The 20,906-nt window shown below is 50.4% G+C and overlaps 1 protein-coding gene across 2 annotated transcripts in view; it reads right to left on the bottom strand.

Annotated features, from left to right (window-relative positions):
- Positions 1–20,906, bottom strand: part of CAPZB (capping protein (actin filament) muscle Z-line, beta) — a 146,419-nt gene that overhangs the window by 24,009 nt on the left and 101,504 nt on the right. For both annotated transcript variants that reach the window (XM_011934022.1, XM_011934023.1), the window contains exon 4: positions 16,557–16,670. In XM_011934022.1, coding sequence (XP_011789412.1) covers positions 16,557–16,670 — 114 coding nt within the window. The remainder of the gene's footprint in view (positions 1–16,556; positions 16,671–20,906) is intronic.

The following is a 20,906-nucleotide window of genomic DNA, read 5'->3' as shown; positions in this document are numbered from 1 at the left end:
AGTGGGGGGGCCTCAGAAGCTCCAGGAAGATAAGGAGGGGGTGAAATGACAGATCAACTTGGGAATGACTGGGAGCAAACTGCTGGAGTCACCTGTTTGCTTGTATCCACCGAAGAGCTAACTCCTTCAACGGAGAGCCATCAGTTTTACCAACGGTCCTGACACCTTTTAAAACTTTCCTAACATAGATTAACATTATGTTTTGTTTCGTTTTTTTGAGACAGGGGCTTGCTTTGATGCCCAGGCTGGAGTGTGGTGGTGCGATCATGGCTCGCTGCAGCCTCAACTTCCCGGGTTCAAGTGATCCCCCTCCCCCAGCCTCCCAAGTAGCTGGGACCACAGGCGTGCACCATCATGCATGGCTAATTAAAAAAAAAATTTTTTTTTGTAGAGACAGGGTCTTGCTATGTTGCCCAGGCCGGTCTCAAACTCCTAGGGTCAAGCAATACACCTGCCTGGGCCTCCCAAAGTGCTGGGATTACAGGTATGAGCCAGCTCACCCAGCAAAGATGAACATTTTTAAGGCAAACAGAATGGCAGAGCACTCAGTCAGCTGGGACTAGTGAGTGGGGTGGTGGGGCCACTCTGAGTTGGATCTGTAAGTCCTGCCATTTGAAAATTATGCTCATCACAACAGGCAGATGCAGGTTTCAAAATGCCAGGAGACTGGCAACAAAGGGGGCACCTCTCTGGAGGAGCCAGGAGGCAAGGGCAAGGTCCTCCCATGGGACCAGCTGTTTATCAGCACAGCCGATCACAAACATCTGGTTGGGTTTGTCTCTATCGTCACCTTGGTCCCTAAACGTGGATCAGCTAAAAGCCTAATGTGGCAGTAATTCTCCTCTTCTCAGAGTTTTCGGTTGTTTCTCCCCGAAAATCACTCTTCTAGTTGAATAATGTCATAGTCACGGATATAGATTCTATGTCCGTAACTTTTCAACCACAGGACTTCTGGGGGGAAGAAGAAAAAAGGGAAAACATAATACTTCACACTCAAAATGACCTACTTCACCAAAGTAAAAAGAAAAGAAAATATTTCAGCTCCAAAAGCTTTATGGAGTGTCTGAAGCTGAGGTGTGCGTGGAGGCCTGGGGTGGAAACTTGCTCCGGGAATCTGAGCTGTAGCTATGAATTACCCAATTCCCAGGCCTGGCCAACACTGGGCTACAAATCTAACAGGGAAAATGGGAGGGGAAGGGGCTTTGAAGTTGGTCTTTACTCCATCCTGTCAAAGCACCTCCTGGGAGAAGAGCTGGATTCGTGGCTCGAATACAAAGTCTCCCAACAGGTAATGAGTACTTGCTACAAGAACCAAGGCCGGGACAGACCTGCTGGGAGCAGGGCTTTCCAGCATGTGCCAAGAAACAGACTCTGTGGTTTTTGGGTTCACTGAGATGTGGCCTTCTGGCTATTGGCGGGCTAGGCCACACTCACAGGACTTGGACCTCTGGCCTGAGTCATCTGTGACGCTGAGGCACAGGCAGCACCCACAGATGCGGCCAAGTTAGGGGCATCATAAGGTAAGCTCCATAGGTACTAGAACAGGGCTTTTTCCTGCAGTCAACTTCACTGAATAAAGCCAAAGGAAAGGCAGTACTTGGCACCAACACAGTGCAAAAGACTTTTCTCTTATTTGTAAAATCAAAGAGCTGGATCAGAGGCCAGTATAGAGGGGTCCCTCCCAGCTCTGACATTCCAGGATTTGGTGGTTGCATCAAGGCCTGTACGAGGCAGACTGAGCACCACAGGGCAGGTTCCTAACATCTTAAGTCTCTGTCAAACCTTTGCTTACACATCTCCAGTGACAGTGAACTCACTACATTTCTGAGGCAAACATTTCTGTTCTGAACAACTCAGACAGTTCTCTCTGGACGTGAGTGAAAACTTCTCACTACTGCCTTCCGGAATCACAGAAAACAAGAACTTAATGCTCTTTCCTTGTATAGTCCTTTCAAACATTTAAAACTGGCGCACATAAACTCCAAGATTTCTCGTTTCTGACCTTCTCCTCCTTGTATTATTCCTCATACGACTCAATACCTTGTTTATCCTTCTGAACATACTCCGGGTTGTCAATGTCTTAAAAGAACAGAAAACAATGCCCCAACTAAGTGTTAACCAATGCATAGCATAGCAGAGACCAGCACATCTCTTGGCAAAAAGGCTACTCCTCCTTCCAGCGCTCAAGACCAAATTAGCTTTCATAGTAATCACATCTAATTCATGCTACACATACTGAACTTGCAAAGTCATCTCAAATGGAATATTTTTTCTTTTTCTTTCTCTCTTTTTTTGAGACAGGGTCTCGTTCTCTTGCCCAGGCTGGAGTGCAATGGCATGACCATGGCTCACTGCAGCCTCAATCTTCTGGGCTCAAGTGATCCTCCCACCTCAGCCTCCTGAGTAGCTGGGACTACAGGTGCATGCCACCACACCTGGGTAATTTTACATTTTTTTTGTAGAGATGGGGTCTCGCTATGCTCAGGCGGGTCCTGAACTCCTAGGCTCAAGTAATCTTCCCACCTCGGCCTCCCAAAGTGCTGGGATTATAGGCACGAGCCAGGGTGCAGAGCTGAATATTTTTTCTTATGTGTTGCCATGAAATTGCCTCTCACATCCTGGACTTGAGAACTTGGTAGACTGGACCCAAGAATGTCACTTTCCACTCAAATCTGTTACAGATCACTCTCGTAGACATGACTTCAACATTTCAGCGTCTCTTCTGGGATCCCAAGTCTGTTGTGATCTGTATTCTATCCAAGCCACTCTTCCCCCGAAGTCTTTATGCACGGGAATACATGTGAAAGCAGGGGACCGTGCAAATGAGGATGTCACTGAGTTACAGATCGCGTGGATTTCCAGAAAGAGCACTGGCAGCTCTACTGAAGGCTTCTGTGGAGAAACTGATGGTCCACTAGGAAGGAGGGCTCTGGTCTGGGCACTTTTTTCACGTTGGAGTCAGTGTAAAGATGGAAACCAGGCCGGGCGCAGTGGCTCACGCCTGTAATCCCAGCAATTAGGGAGGCTGAGGTGGGCAGATCACCTGAGGTCAGGAGTTCGAGACCAGCCTGACCAACATGGAGAAACCCTGTCTCTACTAAAAAAAAAAAAAAAAAAAAAATACAAAATTAGCCGGGCATGGTGGCACATGCCTGTAATCCCATTTACTTGAGAGGCTGAGGCAGGAGAATCGCTTGAACCTGGGAGGCAGTGGTTGCGGTGAGCTGAGATTGCACTACTGCACTCCAGCCTGGGTAACAAGAGCGAAACTCCACCTCAAAAAAATAAAGATGGAAACGCCCACAGCCTTGACTGAGTCGAGGGGACCTGCTATGGTTGATGAGGGAGAGGTAGAAGGGAACACAGGAGGTGGGGCTGGCTGGAATGCTGGCTGAAGAGTTCAGACTAAAAAGTTTGAAATGTTGATGTAACTGAAAGAAGCAGAATTCCTCTATGATCTGGTGCTAAGCTAGGGAACCCGGGCCCTCAAACAGCTCCAACATGTAAGATTCCACGAGGGTCTTCCTTTCCCTACCCTATGTTCTCCCATCACATGTACGGTGTGTTCTGCTTCTGGGATCTCACTAAGGAATAGCAGCAAGACCTGGGACAAATAAGTGGTCTTAGGCCAGGCGCGGTGGCTCATGTCTATAATCTCAGCACTTTGGGAGGCCAAGGTGGGGGGATCACTTGAGCCCAGGAGTTCAAGACCAGCCTGGGCAACACAGTGAGACCCTGTCTCAAAATATATATATATATAAATAAAATAAATGGTCATGAGGGACACTTGTTGCTGTAACTGGTGCTTGGTCATGACAAAGACAAGGTCATACAGGCATTAGTTCAAACAAACTCGCGGCCGGGTGCGGTGGCTCATGCCTATAATCCTGGCACCTTGGGAGGCCGAGGCCAGCAGATCACCTGAGGTCAGACGTTTGAGACCAGCCTGGCCAACATGGTGAATCCTGTTTCTACTAAAAATACAAAAATTAGCAAGGCGTGGTGGCAGGTGCTTGTAATCCCAGCTACTCAGGAGGCTGAGACACGAGAATTGCCTGAACCCGGGAGGCAGAGGTTATGGGGTGCTGTGAGATGGCACCACTGCACTCCAGCCTGGGCGACAAGAGTGAGGTTCTGTCTCAAAAGAAACAACAACAAAAAAGAAACAGAAACTCTCAAGCTCCATGACTGATTTTATGGCAAAGAGGAAAAGAATAAAACCCAGAGGCAGAACCATTCCCCGGCAGCTGAGGTTCTGGCCCCAAAACAATAATGCCTTTTTGTTCCCTCCTAGGAACAAACTGCTATCAGCAGTAGTTTGTTTTTCTGATCATCCTTAACATCCTTACAACAAAACAGGCACCTGGTATTCACAGGTGGGAACAATCTGACTCCACCCCAGGAAAAAGAGAAAACTGTCCATTCTGCTCAGAGAGGCATCTAAAACCTGGCCCCCTTCCTCATGGTGTAGACCAACACTCCTTTTTGCTCTGCTGGCTGCCCTCTAGCCAACTTCGAAAAGAAGCCGAGTACATCCTCTGTCCAATGGATAGGTGTGGGCGTTGCCCAGTGGGCACAACATTGCAAAGTCCAGAGAGCTGCAGAAGGCACACGAGGGGCTGCAGAATGTGGCTTCTCTTCCTCATGCTGCTGTACCAGCCTGCACTCAAGATGCATCTGGCAAACAAGCATGAGGAGATACAAGGCAAATCACAAGAAAAAAAACAATCGGGGCACGCACTTGCCACGGCACCTGGCAGAGCAAGCACTCAACAACTGGTGGCTGTTGGTTTTCATCAGGCTCTTACTTTCTGAGCAGAGGGGAGAAGGCAACCTCGACGTGTTCTGAGCCGCCCTGGAAACGTCCCTCGGAAACACCAAGTGCCCCTTACTAGGAGCGGTTCCGTACCCACAGGCACAGGCCCCACACAAAATGGAGAGAGATCCACACCTGGCTTTGGGCGGGCCGTGTCCAGAGCTGATGCTGAAACTCGACCACCCTTGTTTGTGTGCTGAGACCAGCTGTTCTCACCACGGTTTAGGGAACATGGCCCAGAGGCTGCCCGTCGACACGAGACAGGTATTCAGCGGAAATTCCTTCCAGTACACACAGGTGCAACAATCCCCCGAGTCAACATACCAATCAGCTTAGGCATGTGCGACTTTAATGCCAGTTGCACTCAGAAGGCACATCTGGACTGCGGCTGCCGTGCTTCAGAGCCTCTCTTTTACGAGACTTTTATTTTTTTACTTAAAGAGAAATAACGAAGGCCTCTCTGGAAACAATGGTGCCGCCGCTGGGGCCGGCTATCTGGCTCTGGGATCTGGTTTTGGGATCTGACCAAACTGTCCACACTCAGCACCACTGCGACCGTCTTCTGCTCTCTGAACTACTTGTGAAAACACCGCTGGCCCCATGGAGCTACCTCATGAGCCGTCAACAGTCAGGGCTTTCTGGGCTTCCAAGTCATCACTCTCATCCAAAGTTGCCGTTGTTGAGAAATTCTGTGTCGGGGGCTTTGCATATCTTTTTTTTACAGTTAAGAAAACTGTAACCCAGAGAGATAAGGAATGTGCCCAAGTCACAGGCTGAGAAGCAGGGATCTGGGAGGAGATGTCAGGCTTGGCTGGCCCCAGTGCCTGTATTCTGCCCCATGCCAGTCTGCCTGGCCATGCTGAGACATGCCAGCTGTGGTGGGATGGAGTGCAGACGGACAGAACAGGGTCGGCCTGTAGGTTAGATGCACGTATGAAGCCACATCACTGAACACAAAGCTGCCCCAAAGTGGAGAAAGTCAGGCCAAATGCAGTGGCTCACGCCTGTAATTCCAGCACTCTGGGAGGCCAAGATGGGAGGATCACTTGAAGCTAGCAGTTTGAGACCAGCCTGGGCAACATAGTGAGACCCCCCCATCTCCATTTTCTGTTTTTCTTACAAAAAAAAAAAAAAGTGGAGAGAGTCAGGGTTAAAAAGGGAGCCCACTGGGTGATCAGGAATCTGGGATATACCCTGAGCACCCCGTACTGGGGATTCTGGAGGGTTCTCTGCCTCAGTGAGGCAGCTGGGGCTGCTGGCTGGGTCACAGCAAGAATGCCCTTTTTTTTTTTTTTAATTAGATGTGGGGTCTCACTCTGTCACCCAGGCAGGAGTATGGTGGTGGGATCATAGTTCACTGCAGCCTCCACCTTCTGGGCTCAAGTGATCCTCCCACCTCAGCCCCCAGACACTGAGATTACAGGTGTGAGCCACTGCGCCCCACCCCACCTATTCTTGATACTAGCACAAAGCAGCTCTCCATCACAGAAGCCCGGGAAACATCTTAGCAAGGGGAGTGCAGGGTCTCTGGCAGGACGGCAGGGCTTGACCAAGGGAGGGAACTGGTCCCTGCTTCCAGCCGCGGGGTTTCACTCCAGCATGTGCAACGGCCCAAACCAAAGCGTGACTGTGTGCTATCTGGTCACAGGAACCCAAGAATTCCGGAGGCATCAGAGTCCCTGATGCTGACATGGGGATCATGTTTATAAGCAAACTTGTTTTCTGCACACTCCTGTTTTCCATTTAACTTTCTTTCAGCAGATGAAAATCAGACCGTGCATGCCAAGCAACCAGACACTGGCCTGCAGCCTTAGGATACCAGATGAAAGGGACCCCCAGGACAAGGGGCAACATGCAAGCCTGTCTAGACCCACTCTTTAGGGGTTTGCTAACTGTAGCAGACACCCCCACTAGGAGCAGTGGTCAGGAAAGAGCTGAAACGCACTGTGAGAGTAGGAAGCACGCTCAGCTCTACTCCCCCAGAGCTGTGAGGCTTCTCCAGACCTTTCTCCCTGCTCTGCGAAAACAACACAACCGAGGTGGGCTTGGGTTTCCCCATTAAGTGCTTCTGGCACTTTCTCACAAGCCCCACGCAGTGGCAAGCCAGTGTCCCATAGCAGGCAGGGCGGGTTCTCAGAGGCCTGTGCGCACATGGCTGAAGACACAAACATGTTCAAACCCAAGTGCTAATCACACTGTGGACATGCCAGAAGCCAGCGACGGCCTGGCTCCACCCTGCTGTCCCGAGTGCAAGAGGAGTGGCAAGCGGTGCCCATCACAGGATCCCTCAGGAGGCCTTTACATCTGGGGAAAGGTCCTACCTCTGGGCAAGGAAATGAGAACACAGACCTCACTGAAGGGGCAGGGAGTGAAGGGGGATGTCCCCAACCAAACCGTCCCAGCAGCTCCAGGACATTCCTAAGCATCCTCCGTTATTCTGCCCACCTCCCAGTGGAACTCTGACTCCGCAGGCCTGGCCGTTTCCAGCGGTAGAAAAAGCCCCGGGGTACCTGGAACTGCAGAGCTCACTCAGCCAGACCAAGGGAAGCAGCCCTCCACTCTAGCTGAGCTGTCAGGTCCTTCCCACGACCGGCCTCTCCAATCCAGCTTCCACACTACTTTCGAGGAACTTCTTAGGATGCACATCAGAGCTGTCCTACCCTTGGAACCTTTCAGACAATTCCCAAGCCTCTCAGAATGACACCCAGAGGCGGCGCCCCACAGGCCTGTGCACCTCTCCCCACTGCCCTGTCCTGTTCCGGCCTCCGCTCACTGCCCACGACCACTGGGAACCACTTCAGGGCGTGGCCCAGGTGGTTCTCACTGCTCAGGGCACTGTCCTTGTCCTCCCCCACCATGGTACAGGGCTGTGCCCGGGATCCCCAGACTACCCGAGGCTCCATAATTCGCTGCAAGGACTCACGGAATGCGGTACAAACTTGCCCTCGGGGCCAAGGGTTACTGCAGTGAAAGGGAATAGGGCAAAGGAGGCCCAGGGAGAAGGCGCAGGGGCCGGGGTCCTGAGAAACCAGGCACCAGCTTTCAATGCCCTGCTCCATGAAGTCACACAGGACGTGATGTACTCCCCCAGGGATGGGTTTGACTGCATGTGTGAAGTGCCGTCTACTGGGGAAGCACGCCAGGGACTCAGTGCCCAGGGCAGTACTGCTAAGCACCCTCTATCTAGCACTCGGTAAAATTTCAGATGCCCACAAGGAAAGGAGAAGGAAGGCCATACTGTTTGCACACAGTTCAGGCGTTGGAAGCCACTCTTATCAGGGAGTGGGGAGACCCCTCCCGGAACCCAAGTTCCCAGATGCCAGCCACAGGCCAAGCTGGCAAGCAGGCCTCCAAGGGACAGCAGTCTCAGGCCAGCTCTGTTAGCTCTCTCTACTCAAGTGTAAACCCCCTGTAACTGACCCACAGTTCCTTCCCCAGAGCCTTCCCTAACATCCACACCCTTCGCTCTTCCCCACTGCAGGACCCAGCTCTCGTTCCTTTGCACATTTATCAAATTGTGCAAGTATTGTGTTCACCTGTTCACTCATTCCTGTGTTGAAACATGGGCCCCGGTGAGGGAGGGACTGGGCCTTACGCGTTTGCCACTGACTCTGGGCGCATGGCATCGTCGCCGGCAGGCTCTCGGTAAGGACCTGGTGACCGATCCCAAGGACTCTCTCTCCAGTCACTGCAGATGGGCACTACTAGCATCTCTGTTCAGCCTCACTGCATCCTGATGATGTAGACTGAGCAGCAATCATCAATTCCATTTTTGAGACAGAGATTTCCTGGAGGCCTTGCTGTGGGAAGTGGTGGAAGAGCTCCATCCTGAAACCACAGCTTTCTCGAATGATCACGAAGCCTGCTACCCCACCAGGTCAGCCACCCAAACAGCCCCATATCCGTGATCATAAATGCACAGAATGTGAGATGCACATACAGATACCTGCTGCACAATTCAAAGAGCCCTGTCACCCAGCAGCCTGGAAGGTGCTGGGTGGAGGGAAGGCCTGAGTGCAGTAGGGGCCTGACGCACAGTGTGTCACTGAGTGACACCTCAGCCAGCAGGATGGGTAAGGAAACGGAGGCTCAGAGAGGTTAACTCACTCGCGCACAGTCGGTAAGCAAGAAAAGACAAATAGAGAATCCAGTCCAAAGCTCTTTAAAGCCAAAGTCCTCTCCATTCTGTGGCCGGGCCTCAGACACCTTGGTGAGGGTCAGAGGCTTTTGGTGGGAGGTGGCGGTGCCTTCTGCCTGGAAAGCCTCCCAGCACTTACAGCTGCCTGCTCACGCTTCTGCACTATCTCCCTGGAAAACCTCCCCCTATCGCCTGCAGTTCCTCCATGCTCGCCTCTCGAGGAAGAGGTGCCCTGAGGGGCCTGGGGCTGGGAACCCAGGTTTCAAGGACCCCAGAAATCAGGTGCAAACATTTCTCACATGTGAACATGGACGTCCTGCCCTTCCTGGGCCAATGTTCCTCAAACATCAAATGGCGGGAAGGAGCAGAACAACTGCAGTTCTGAAATGGCCCAGAGAGGGTACAGGTGCTGGAAAGCCTAGGAGTGCCCATCCACCAAGCTCCTGGCTCCTCTACTCCTGGAGAGGCCCTAGGGCCCTGGGACTGCCACGGGGACGCCAACCTTGTTTCACTCTATAAACTTCTTCCAGACAAGGAGGGCTGATTGGAAAAGCTAATTAAAGCTTTTGAAGATTATCTCGGAACTGAAGCAAGGAAAAACACAAAATTCCCTCCCACCCTGCTCCTCCATCCCCCAGACTCTGGCCTTCATTAAGCTTTGATTTCAATCAATTGCACACCCACTAAAATTAACTTATAAGGCCAATAAATTGCAACCGCATGTTTGAAGGTATTATCTGCTCCAAGCCAAGAGCCAAGGACTTCAGAGCATGGGGCGAGATGTCTGGCGCAGATGGGAGTAATCATCTGTGGAAGAAGGCAGTGCCAGCCCTTTGGTCAGAACATCTGGTCCCAGGCAGAACTCGGGGCCGACACAGGCCAGGGCCAGACTTGCTGCGAAAGCTCGAGCAGGGAAGTTTCCTGTCTTCTCCAGGAACCTGAAAAATCAAAGTGTTAATCTTTGGGTTCATGGCAGCCCACCGGTCGCTCACACCAGCAAGATATTCCTCTGAGAGCTGCCGGTGCCTGACCTACAGCAAAGTCTCCACTTCTAAGTCTCTCCCAAGCAAGATCACTTAGGTCAAAGATGAGGTTTTGTGACTGATGAGCTAGACTAGGCTTGGACCTAAGAAAGCAGAGTCGGCTCTGCTGAGATAGAACGTCAAATGATCCTCCAAGTCAGCTGCCCAGGAGCTGGCCCGCTCCATTGCCTTTCCCTCTGCCTCAGCACTGAGTTCTCGTGACATCCCCTGGATGAGCCAGGCCCATCAATTACAGGCAGAAAACCATCTCGGGGCTTGGTAGAGAGAATAGCCTAGATCTTGGGGACCAGGTGGGTGGGCTGGCTGGGGAGGGAAAGTGATGAAAATGAAGGTGACTTGAGAGCAGATAACACCCTTACCTGGCCCCAGCACTCCAGCAAAATGTGCTTGTCATCTCCTAAGCATTTGCACAAATTGGCTCTTTTAACCTAAAAACAAGGCTGTTTGGGCAGTGCTATCCACAGGGGCTTGACGGTTACTCTCCTCGGGAAAGTGCTACTATGATCCCTTCTGCCCCTGAGGATGGCAGAGAAAGGAATCATCAGTATGGAAGGGATGTGGAAGTGAGAGTGCCGCAGGGGCCCAGCAGGGGCAGGGCAAGCCAGGAGCTAGCAGACTTCAGAGGAAGCCGTGAGGACACACAGCTCAGCCCCCTGCACCCTTACTTGCCTTTTGCCCACCTTAAGGAGTCATGCTCCCAACTGCTGGCCCTTTCAATCCACAGGGGAGAGGGGTTGCCACATCTCCAAGGAGTTACAAGCCAGAAAGGCCTGTTGGTCAACCCGTCCCCTGGCCCAGCTCCATCATTCTGACATTGATTCCATGTGCTGATGATTAAATCCAACTCCCTGCAAAGTCAGAGCCTTTACAGAGCCAGGGATCAAAGCTCAGAGCCTGAAGACAGAATCCACGTCTTTCCCTCAGGATCCAGTGAAGAAGATTTTTCTCTCCGGTGGCAGAGGGAGTCTCGGGGGAGACGGTAAGTTCTGCTCTCTGGGAAGGCTGGTGTGGCCCATGGGCCGCCTGGATCATGCTCTAGGTCTCTGGACCCTCAAGCCTGTCTCCTCACCAATGTCTCCTTTCACATATTTTTAATTTTTTAGTTGTGTTTTGTTTTTCTTCCCCCCAGAGACAAGGACTCACTCTGTCACCCAGGCTGGTGTACGATGACATGACTATAGCTCACTGTAGCCTTGAACTCCTGGGCTCAAGTGATCCTCCCACCTCAGCTGAGTAGCTAGGCCTATGTGTGTGTGTGCCTCTATGCCTGACTAATGTTTATATTTTATTTTTTGGAGGTACAGGGTCTTGCTATGTCGCCCAGGCTGGTCTCGAACTCCTGGCCTTAAGCAATCCTCCTGCCTCGGCCTCCCAAAGCACCATTCATCTTTTTAAGCAGGGCCTCAAGGAGTAAGGACAAAGCTAATGGGCGAATGGGTGGGGGACAAGGACCTCGTTCCAGACTGTGGCACACACGGCCAGTGCCTGTGGGTGCTACGTCAGCTGACAACAAACATACCCACAGACGGCAAGTCCAGTCTTCTGGCATGAGCCAGCAGGATACAGCAGGGGCAGGAACAGGGATAGAACAGGGTATTCGAGGCCTCTTTATTTCTTTTTTTTGGGTCAAATCTCTGTGTCAGCAAAGTCCAGTGTGACCTTCCCAGCATAAAGAGACTTTTGAGTCCATAAAATAAGTGGCTCCCTGGAAGCTGGCTGCAGCACGGTGTCCCCACAGGAGGATTCTGAGCTCCAACATGGCAGGAGCCTGGCAGCTGTCATTCGATGGGGTTGGTGGTCATGAGGCTGGAGCTCAAGTCAAACATAGTCCTAACTGCGATTCATCAGGATCCGACAATTCAGAAGCACCTGGAATCGTTGTGAATTAAAGACCCTGTCAACACAGTCTGCTCTTCCAACCCCCAACCACCAGGGGCGCAGGCTTGAAGTGTGTGGCCTGAAAGTGGCAGCTGCACCTATGCAGTCCTCCTGGGCACAAGGGCGAGCCCAACCTGCTCTTAAGGGGTGGCTTCTCCAGCCACTCCCCTGTTCTCCTCGCAGGGTGGGTCTGGCTGAAGCTCCGGCCATCTCTCACCAGGCCAGGGACACCGGCCACTTTCCTGGCCCCTCAGGCAGCAGTTCAGGGTGACCAAGCCTGCAGACGGGAGCATTGGGTAGAGGTCTCCTCTCAGAGTGACTCTTGCCTGAACCCATCTGCCAACCTGAACAGAAGACAGGTGGGAGAGCTGTGGCCTCGCTCAGGGGACAACAAACAAGTCTTTCTGCGAGAAAGCATTTGTACGGGGAAGGGCTGGACGAAAGATGAAGAGAAAGCGATGGCCTACTGCCTCTCCACCCCATGGAACAACTGGTCCCTAGAAAACCGAGTGTGACCCTGGCCAATGCCCCTCAGGAGACAAGGCCACCCAGCTGACTCCCCTCTGCTCCAAAGCCATGGGGAGAAGAGCTTGCATTCCAGGGCCTGCTGTGGTCAGTCACATGGCCACCAACAGCCTCGCAGGGCGCTCTGGGAATGGGAACTTCTGGAGATGAGCAATGTACACCAAGATGTTTTTTAAAAAGAAAGAGACTTGTTCTCTTAATTTTTAGACTATAAATGGGTTTGTTCGTCACATGTGGTTCAGCCGGGAAAATGTTCCTCACATATGGTCCCAGGAGAGAGAGCTCCTCAGCACACCCCAATGGCACTGGGTGACTCAAAATTCATGCCTCTGGTGTCCCGGATGACAGCTCCAACTGCTGTCCCTTTGGTGGTCTGTGATCCCTGTCACCCAAGAAAAGCCTGGCTCCACTGCCCCTGCACATGCAAGGGAAGGAAGGGCCTCCTGCCTCTCCTGTGGGGCCACTGAGCCCTTGTGCTCCCCTCTCCTCCTTCCTCCTGAGGTGCTGGGAACAGAACGGCACCGGCCTGGATCCCACCACACACTGTCACAGACCCTCGGGGTCTGGGTTATCCAGTTCAACCCCCAATTGGGGGCAGGATGCTGTCTTGTCACCCCTCTTTCAACTCCACCGAGTCAATTTACCTTCAGAGAGGAGTGTGTAGGCAAGTCAAAGGCACGCAGAAATCAAAAGCCACCTTACAAATATACATTTCCCAGGGAAGGGAAAGGCTTCACCAGAGCCAGCATGAAGAGTGAGGCCTCAGCTATGGCTCCTGGCTCCTGTGGTTTTCTAGCTGTGTTAACCAGCTTGAGTACTTCTCTGAGCCTCAGCTTCATCAGCTGCCAAATGGAGTAACTCCCACTTGTCCTACAGTCACTGTAAGGATTCAGTGATTATTCTGAAGAGTTTTAATGATAATAGGGAAATTCTCATGATAACAGGCCAACCAAGCCCCTGCAGAAGCACACACCATGTATCGTTACATATGTGAACGATGAGATGGGAAGAGTGAACAAGGGAAGCAGAAGTTCAAGATGAAACTGGGCTCTTCCCCAAGGCTGGCCCTAAATGGCAAAGTAAGGCAACACATCTGAATCACTTTATTAAGGGAGTAACAACATGAACGCTTACGTCTCATAAAAAATCAGAATCCCCCTCCTCCATATCTCAATGTGTAGCCCAGTAAAAAGCCAGAGTACAGCCTCCTCATAGAACAGAAGGGGTGAGGCCAGGCAACTTCCTCAGGCTTAGGGGACGGCATGCATGGCAGGTTAGCTACCTAAGCTGGGGGAAAATCTAGCAAACACTTTCAAGGGGGAACGTTCCACTTCCACCTTCAAACTTGACTGAAAGGGCAGGCTGTATTCCTGGAGTATCCTGAGATGGCTCCTGAGAAGTTTACAAAGCTATAAAAGGGGCCAATTTTGCCCAAATCTCTTTCAAATCGACTTGCAATTTAAAAGAGGCTGAGGGTGTGCACTTGCTGGTTGACAGCTGTGTGTGCACATCAAGGGGCACCAGTCTCAGGGCCTTAGACAGGTGAGTTTGCCCCCGCCTCAGAGACCCTGCCACGACCAGTCCCCCTGCCTGGCTGGCTTCCTTGATGTCAGACCTCGGTCAAGTATCTCAAAAGGCTTCATGGGCCGCTCTACATAACAAGTCAGCTGCTCCCTGTTATTACCAGCAGCACTGACTTGCTCACTTGTCCCCTGTTTGTTTTTCCACAATGGAGCGTGGTGAGGACAGAAGCCTCGTCTACCACGTATGAGGTGCATCCCTGGTATGCAGCGAGCACCAGGCTCATGGGAGGCACTCAAACACATCTGCTGAGTAAATAAATTGATGTTGGACTCTGGAGCTGGATAAGGATGGTTTGATATCCCAGTTCCATCACTCACTAGCTCCGTGAACCTGGGTAAGTTATATCACCTTTCTCATCTGTCAGCTCGTTTGTAAGAGGGGGATAGCCCTCTCTCATGGGTTCTTGTGAAGACTGAATGAGAGAACACCTGGAGGCCCACTGGCATGGCCACTGGTAACTGTTCTCACCATCGTTATTTTATTACCAGTATTATCACTTTAATATCAAACTGATTCTACCTAGCATTCTTGTTTAATAGCTGGATTGGTTTCTTACCAAATGGGCAGGTAGAAGACAGTAAAAAACAATTACAAGTAAACTACCACAGAGCAATGAGTCAGCTTTTCCGTATCACTGGGGAAGGAGCTATTCTACAATAGGACACAATTCTAGATATAATAACCTTTAAAGACTGAAGCCTATTTTAACTGTGAAAATCAACAATTTATGGGAATTTCAGACAAATATGGGTTCAAATCCTAGCTTTTCATCTCCATGTCCTGTGGTCTTGTGTGAGTCATTTAACCTCTGGGAACCTTGGTCTCATTTGTAAAAAGAGGAACAAAACCATCTTCCCCAGAGATTCTTGTTAAGGAGCAAAGATAACATATATAAAATACTCGTACGTAATAGATACCAAAGATAAGGCTGTATTACAAACTGATGCGTTTCAAGGACACTGAAATGTTTAAGGCCATTTATTCCTGTCTTCCATAGATCTGTGCTTGTGTATTTCATTCTACTAAGTGCAATGGGTTTTCTGTTTGTGTGTCAGATATTGAGAAGTATCACTTTTCCTCGCAAATCAGCTTCTAAAAGAAACTTCTTAATTTTTTTCAGGCAGGATCTCACTCTGTCGCCCAGGCTGAAGTGCAGTGGTGCCCTTACAGCTACTGCTGCAGCCTCACACTCCTGGGCTCATGTGGTCCTCGCACTTCAGCCTACCAAGTAGCTCGGACTACAGTTGCATGCCACCATAGCCAGTGAATTTTTTATTTTTTATTTTTCGTAGATATGGGGTTTCACCATGTTGCCCAGGCTGGTCTCAAACTCCTGGGCGCAAGCCATGTGCCCACCTTGGCCTCCCAAAGTGCTGGGATTACAGGTGTGAGCCACTGTGCCTGCCAGAAATTCTTTATGTGTTACAGCAAGCTGCCATGAACTATACAGCCACTCCAAATACTTGCAAAGTGAAGACATGAACCCCTCACACTAAGTAGGGCAGCACTACCTTTTTGACACTGTTCGGATGATTCCTTTTCTTATGTCCATTTTCTTGCTTACATCCTAGGCCAGGGGTGGGCGAACTACAGACTGGAGGCCAAGCCCTACCCATCTCAAAGCTCAAGAGGTGAATTTTACATTTTAAAGGTTAAAGAGAAAACAAACCAAGAAGCAGCAACAGAGACCTTATGTGGCCTGCAAAGCCTAAAACGTTTAGTATCTGGTTCTTTACAGAAAAAAGTCTGCCAACTTGAATTAGTATGGCCTATTTTACAGTTTAGATATATTTTCAGTATAGAACTTAATTATAAAAGAGATTCTGTTGATTATGGCTAACTTTCTCTGGGGTCCTTCCTTGTAAACCTGAACAATTAAGTGACATGTTGGTGCTGCGGCGCTGGGAGGCAGGATTAGACAGAGCAGGAAGAAATCTCAACAGATCTAGCAAAACGCTTTTTAAGGCAGGTGCCGAGGATGCGAACAACTCAGGATTCAGGAAGATGTTTGCTGCTCTGCTCCCACCCTGTAAGGACTGCGCTCATCCTGGCCTGGGAGCAGCTGGAGGTGGAGGCCCCTGAGCTCCAGATCAGAACTGAGCGTGTGGTACGGCAAAAAATCCATAAGCACCTTTGGAGATAAACAGGCCTGACTTTAATTCCTGCCTCTATCCCTTGCTGTGGACAAACCCTTTAATCTGTGTCTTAATTTCTTCATCTGAGAAACGAGGACTAAACGAGCTATGTTTGTGAGAAACGAGCTACTGTTTCTTACACACAGTAGGCGCTGTACTGTGGTACCTGCTGTTATGATGAATCATGATGCAGGGGAACAACACATAGTGAAATATGGTAGCATTCTATGACCGAGTCATCTCATAACCAACCCAACCATCAAACAAGTGCCCTGCATCCTGCTATGGATGGCTCCCAATTTTAGTTAGGTGAGCCAGTTAACAGATTCAAGGGAGAATGCCTGGCCAGGTAACAGATTCAAGATAGAACACTGCCACTTAGGGTTTACCTCTCAAAAATCACAACAGCTAAAGTACAACAGGAGAAAGTGACTCACAGGTCTCGATACTGGTCAAAGGCATTGTTGGCTTCCACCTCCAGCTTTCTCAGCCGAGCCGACGGCATGGCCCCATCCTCCAAGGGAGGGTCATACTTGTTACTCCATGGTGACCTGGAGGGAAGGAAGGAAAAGTACATTCCATGAATCACTCCATGAAGACATGGCCAGTGAGCAGGGAGCCTGAGCCCCGGCTATCTGAAATTTTGGAGGCAAAGCTGCTAGCTCCAACAAAGGTTTTTCTGGGTCCTGGCAACAAACAGGGCTTTCTGGAGGTTTGGACAACAAGGACTCTGATGCAGGCAGACTGGGACACACGCCCGTGCTCCACATCTCACTGGCTGTGAACACTCAGCAAGTGTCCCAACTCCCTGAGCCTCACTTTCCTCCTGTGTAAAATGCGGCTGCTACTTGCTCTGCACACAGGGCTGTCATGAGAAACGAGACAAGCAGATCAAGCGCCCAGACCAGAGCTTGCCAGACTGTCAGTGTTCAACAAATGCTAGTTCTTTCTTACCCGCTTTCTCAGTTTCGTGTTCACCACCTATTTTTTTTTTTCTTCTTCTTCTTTTTTTTTTTTAGACAGAGCCTTGCTCTGTTGCCCAGGCTGGAGTGCAGTGCCGCAATCTTGGCTCACCACCAACCTCCGCCTCCCGGGTTCAAGCGATTCTCGTGCCTCAGCCTCCTGAGCAGGTGCAAGCCACCAGGCCCGGCTGATTTTTGGCCGTGTTGGCCAGGCTGGTCTCAAACTCCTGGCCTCAAGTGATCTGCCTGCCTTAGCCTCCCAAAGTGCTGGGATTATAGGTGTGAGCCACCACGCCTGGCCATGTGTTCACCACCTTATAGTTCAACAGATGCCCACTCTCCTCCCTGACTTGCTGAAGGCTCTAGATAAACTTTAAGACCTTGTTACACAGTAAGCATTAAGAAGAGAGCTGTCAGGTACAGAGGCAGGCAAGAGACACAGCTCCACAGGGAAATGCTGATTATATTAGAAGACCTGAGTGATCAGGTTCTCCGTGTGAACAGAGGACAGCTTTTCCAACATCCAAGGGTTATGCACACATATAAAGACTGCTAAGTAATGAGAACCAGTCTTTTTGCAGCCAAAAGACTTGCTGTATTTCTTGAAATGTATTTTGCCACATCAGGAAAGCATTTAATCACACAGAGAACTAGAAAGGGGGTTATAAGGGAAAGATCTACTCATTAATTCCTGCAGGTGGGGTTCAGAGGGCCGAGTGTTCAGAGAAAGTAGCAGAATTAAAAAGGTGAAAGAGGAATGAAAAGACAGAGAAGACAACATGGAATTCAGAAAAAGTCCTTCACACTCTTGGTCTAAACGCCTCGGTGTTTCCACTGTCAGAGACCTACACTGCCTTTTCCACATCCCCTCCTGACCGCAGACCTTCATTCGCATCACTGTGATGTGGAATGCATGTTAAGGAAAAAAAAAAAAGCATGCTCATCATCTTCCAAACCCCAGTTTTAACGAATTCTGGGCACAGACATCTTTCTTCTTGGTTAAGTGATGCTCCACCAGGCACCTCCATCAGTAGATCATGGAGCATGGAACCAGAAAAAGCTGGGCAGCCTCTTCCACCAGCCACCTGCAGGCAGCTTTCTCGGAGGCTGGTTCACACGTGTGTCGGGGAAGAGTTGCTGTGCTTGGTGTCCCCAAAGAGTCTCCAGGCAGGCATTATACTCCTGATCACCTCCAAGCAGAACAAGTCTTTGGAAATCCTTCTTTCCAAGCCGACCACTTTCTGCTGCTCATTGCAGTTTTGGTAAAGACTTTGCAAGAATGGGATGAGACACCCCTTGTGGCCCCATGACCAGCAGCCAGTTTTCATGGTCACATTGGACCATGTGCACACCATGGGAAGGAAACCGTCAACAAGCTGGGACCCCAGATGGCTGGGAAGACGGGCATGCTGCCCACAATAGATGGCTCGGTTCTCCTGAGAAGCCAAGCGCAGGCTGGCGTGTCGGTTCTTGTAGCCTGCTGCTCCTCCCTCTGAAACGGGGATGCCCAACAGAACTTCCTGAGACATGGAGATGTTCTCAATCTGTGCTGTCCAAAACCAGTCACAAACCATGTGGGGCTGCTTGCATACTTACAATGTGACCAGTATGACCAAGTGACTAAATTCTTAATTTTATTTAATCGGAATCAATGTGAATGTAGATAGCTCACTCTAGAACCTCAGCTATGAGGGGGCAAGAGCCTTTTCTGTCACCTTCTCTTCGGGTTGCTCAGCACCTAGAACAGTGCCTGGCACTCAACTACATGCTCATTTAAAAAAAAAAAGTTTTTAAGAATGAATGTGGCCAGGCGCACTGGCTCATGCCTGTAATCCCAGCATCTTGGGAGGCCGAGGCGGGAGGATCACAAGGTCAGGAGTTGGAGACCAGCCTGGCCAACATGGTGAAACCCCATCTCTACTAAACATACAAAAAAATAGCTGGGTGTGGTGGGCATGCACCTGTAACCCCAGCTACTCAGGCGGCTGAGGCAGGAGAATCGCAGGAGAAGGTGGAGGTTGCAGTGAGCCGAGATCGCACTGCTGCACTCCAGCCTGGGCGACAGAGCAAGACTCTATCTCGGGGAAAGAAAAAAAAAAAAAATGAATGAATTCTTCTTGTCCAATCACAGTTGTAAAAAAATAAAAATAAAAAAGAATGAATTCTTGCACCCACCCCGCAACAGGACCCACCACTCCCTCCTCCCTCCCACTCCCTCTCACACAGATGTTGATCCTCATGCCTGTCATATTCTTGCCCTTCTTCCCTCATCCTCGATTGCAAGAGGCCTTTGAGAGAAGAGAGCCTGTGCTGCCTGCCTTTGTCCCCAGTACCTGGCCCTGAGTCAGTGCCAAGTGGACGCTGTTGGTGGACTGAAGCCCTGAAGCCTCACAGCCCGGGAGAGGAAGACAGGGGAATCTGCTGGTGTTCTGCTCCTCTAAACCAAGAGATGGAGCAACTTTCTGGCTTTTTTATGCTGAGGGGCACCTAAGCACTAAAATACAAAAACACCAAATCAACAAAGGCAGATCTCAGAGACAAAGATCCAGGTGAAAAGATGCTGTCACCATGATTTATCTATAAACAAGGCTTGGTTCTTCTGCTGGCCAGGGGAGTGGATACGAATCTGAGGGGGTGGAGCTGAACTCCCTCCTTCCCCGGGTGGCCCTTTGAGACTCTGCAGCACACTCACAGGCAGGACCGTTCCCACAGTTCGATGACGGCCATTGCCTTCCTGTAGGCCAGGAAGACTCAACCCAAGTGGTGTTCACTTCAAGGCACCCTGATTAGACACAAGAGCCCATCTCTCGGGCAGACTGGGGGCCTGCAATTTGCAAGAAGCCTGTAACTCACATTTCTACTGGCTCACAGACGATAGCATTTCAAGCTGTTAGTCCTGAAGCCAGGGTAATTGTAGCTGAGGGAAATATCATAACATTACCCAGAATATTCTTAGTGGAAGGGGCACTCAGAACACACTTAAGAGCTTAAATGGAGGCCATTTGAAAAAAGACAGATGGACAGGAATGCTTAGATTTCAAAAGTCAGGCCTTTCATTTCCCTCCGAGAAGGCTTTTTGTTTCAGCTAACAGGTTTCAAACGGTGCTGCTGGCAACGGTCACACCATAAGGATCTTATTTAAGTAAACCATCAAAAACAGTCAGGATGGAAATCTGTGGAGAGAATCAGAAGACCTTGAAGTTTCATAACGAGAAGAGGAGAAAGGAAAGACATACTTTCTGCCTCCACACCCCAGGCTCCTCTCTAAAGGCCTGAGATCCCCCAGAGCCGGTGGTGGGGCCTCAGGAATACAGGTGGGGGATAAAGGGGTGACCTGGAAGGGCTGCAGGTACCAAGTCCCTCAGAGCCTGGCCTGGCCACAGACCTAGACATGATCCCGTCCTTCTACCAGTTGCTGCAGAACAGCTGCCTTACACAGTAAACTGGAGTTTTTAGGTGTAAATAATAAATATAATAATGATGTTGATTAGGCAAGACCAGTTCAAGGACCACCTCCTCCAGGAAGCGTTCCCTGAATTGCATGCCGGGTAAGAATACTCCTCCCTGCTTGCTCCCTGGTCTGTCAGACCACTCCCCACCTTCACTGGACTTCTCTAAGGGCTGGTCCGGTCCACCCACCTTATCAGTGGCTCCCTGGCTGGGCAATGTGGCTCACACCTGTAATCCTAGCAATTTGGGAAGCTGAAGTGGAAGGACTGCTTGAACCTAGGAGTTCGAGGCCAGCCTGGGCAACAAGTGAGGCCCCCATCTCGAAAGAAAGAAAGAAAGAAAGGAAGGAAGGAAAGAAGGAAAGAAGGAAGGGAG

This window comes from Colobus angolensis, unplaced genomic scaffold (assembly GCF_000951035.1).
Source record: "Colobus angolensis palliatus isolate OR3802 unplaced genomic scaffold, Cang.pa_1.0 Scaffold130, whole genome shotgun sequence".
Taxonomy (NCBI): domain Eukaryota; kingdom Metazoa; phylum Chordata; class Mammalia; order Primates; family Cercopithecidae; genus Colobus; species Colobus angolensis.
This window is presented reverse-complemented; position numbering and strand designations above follow the sequence as displayed.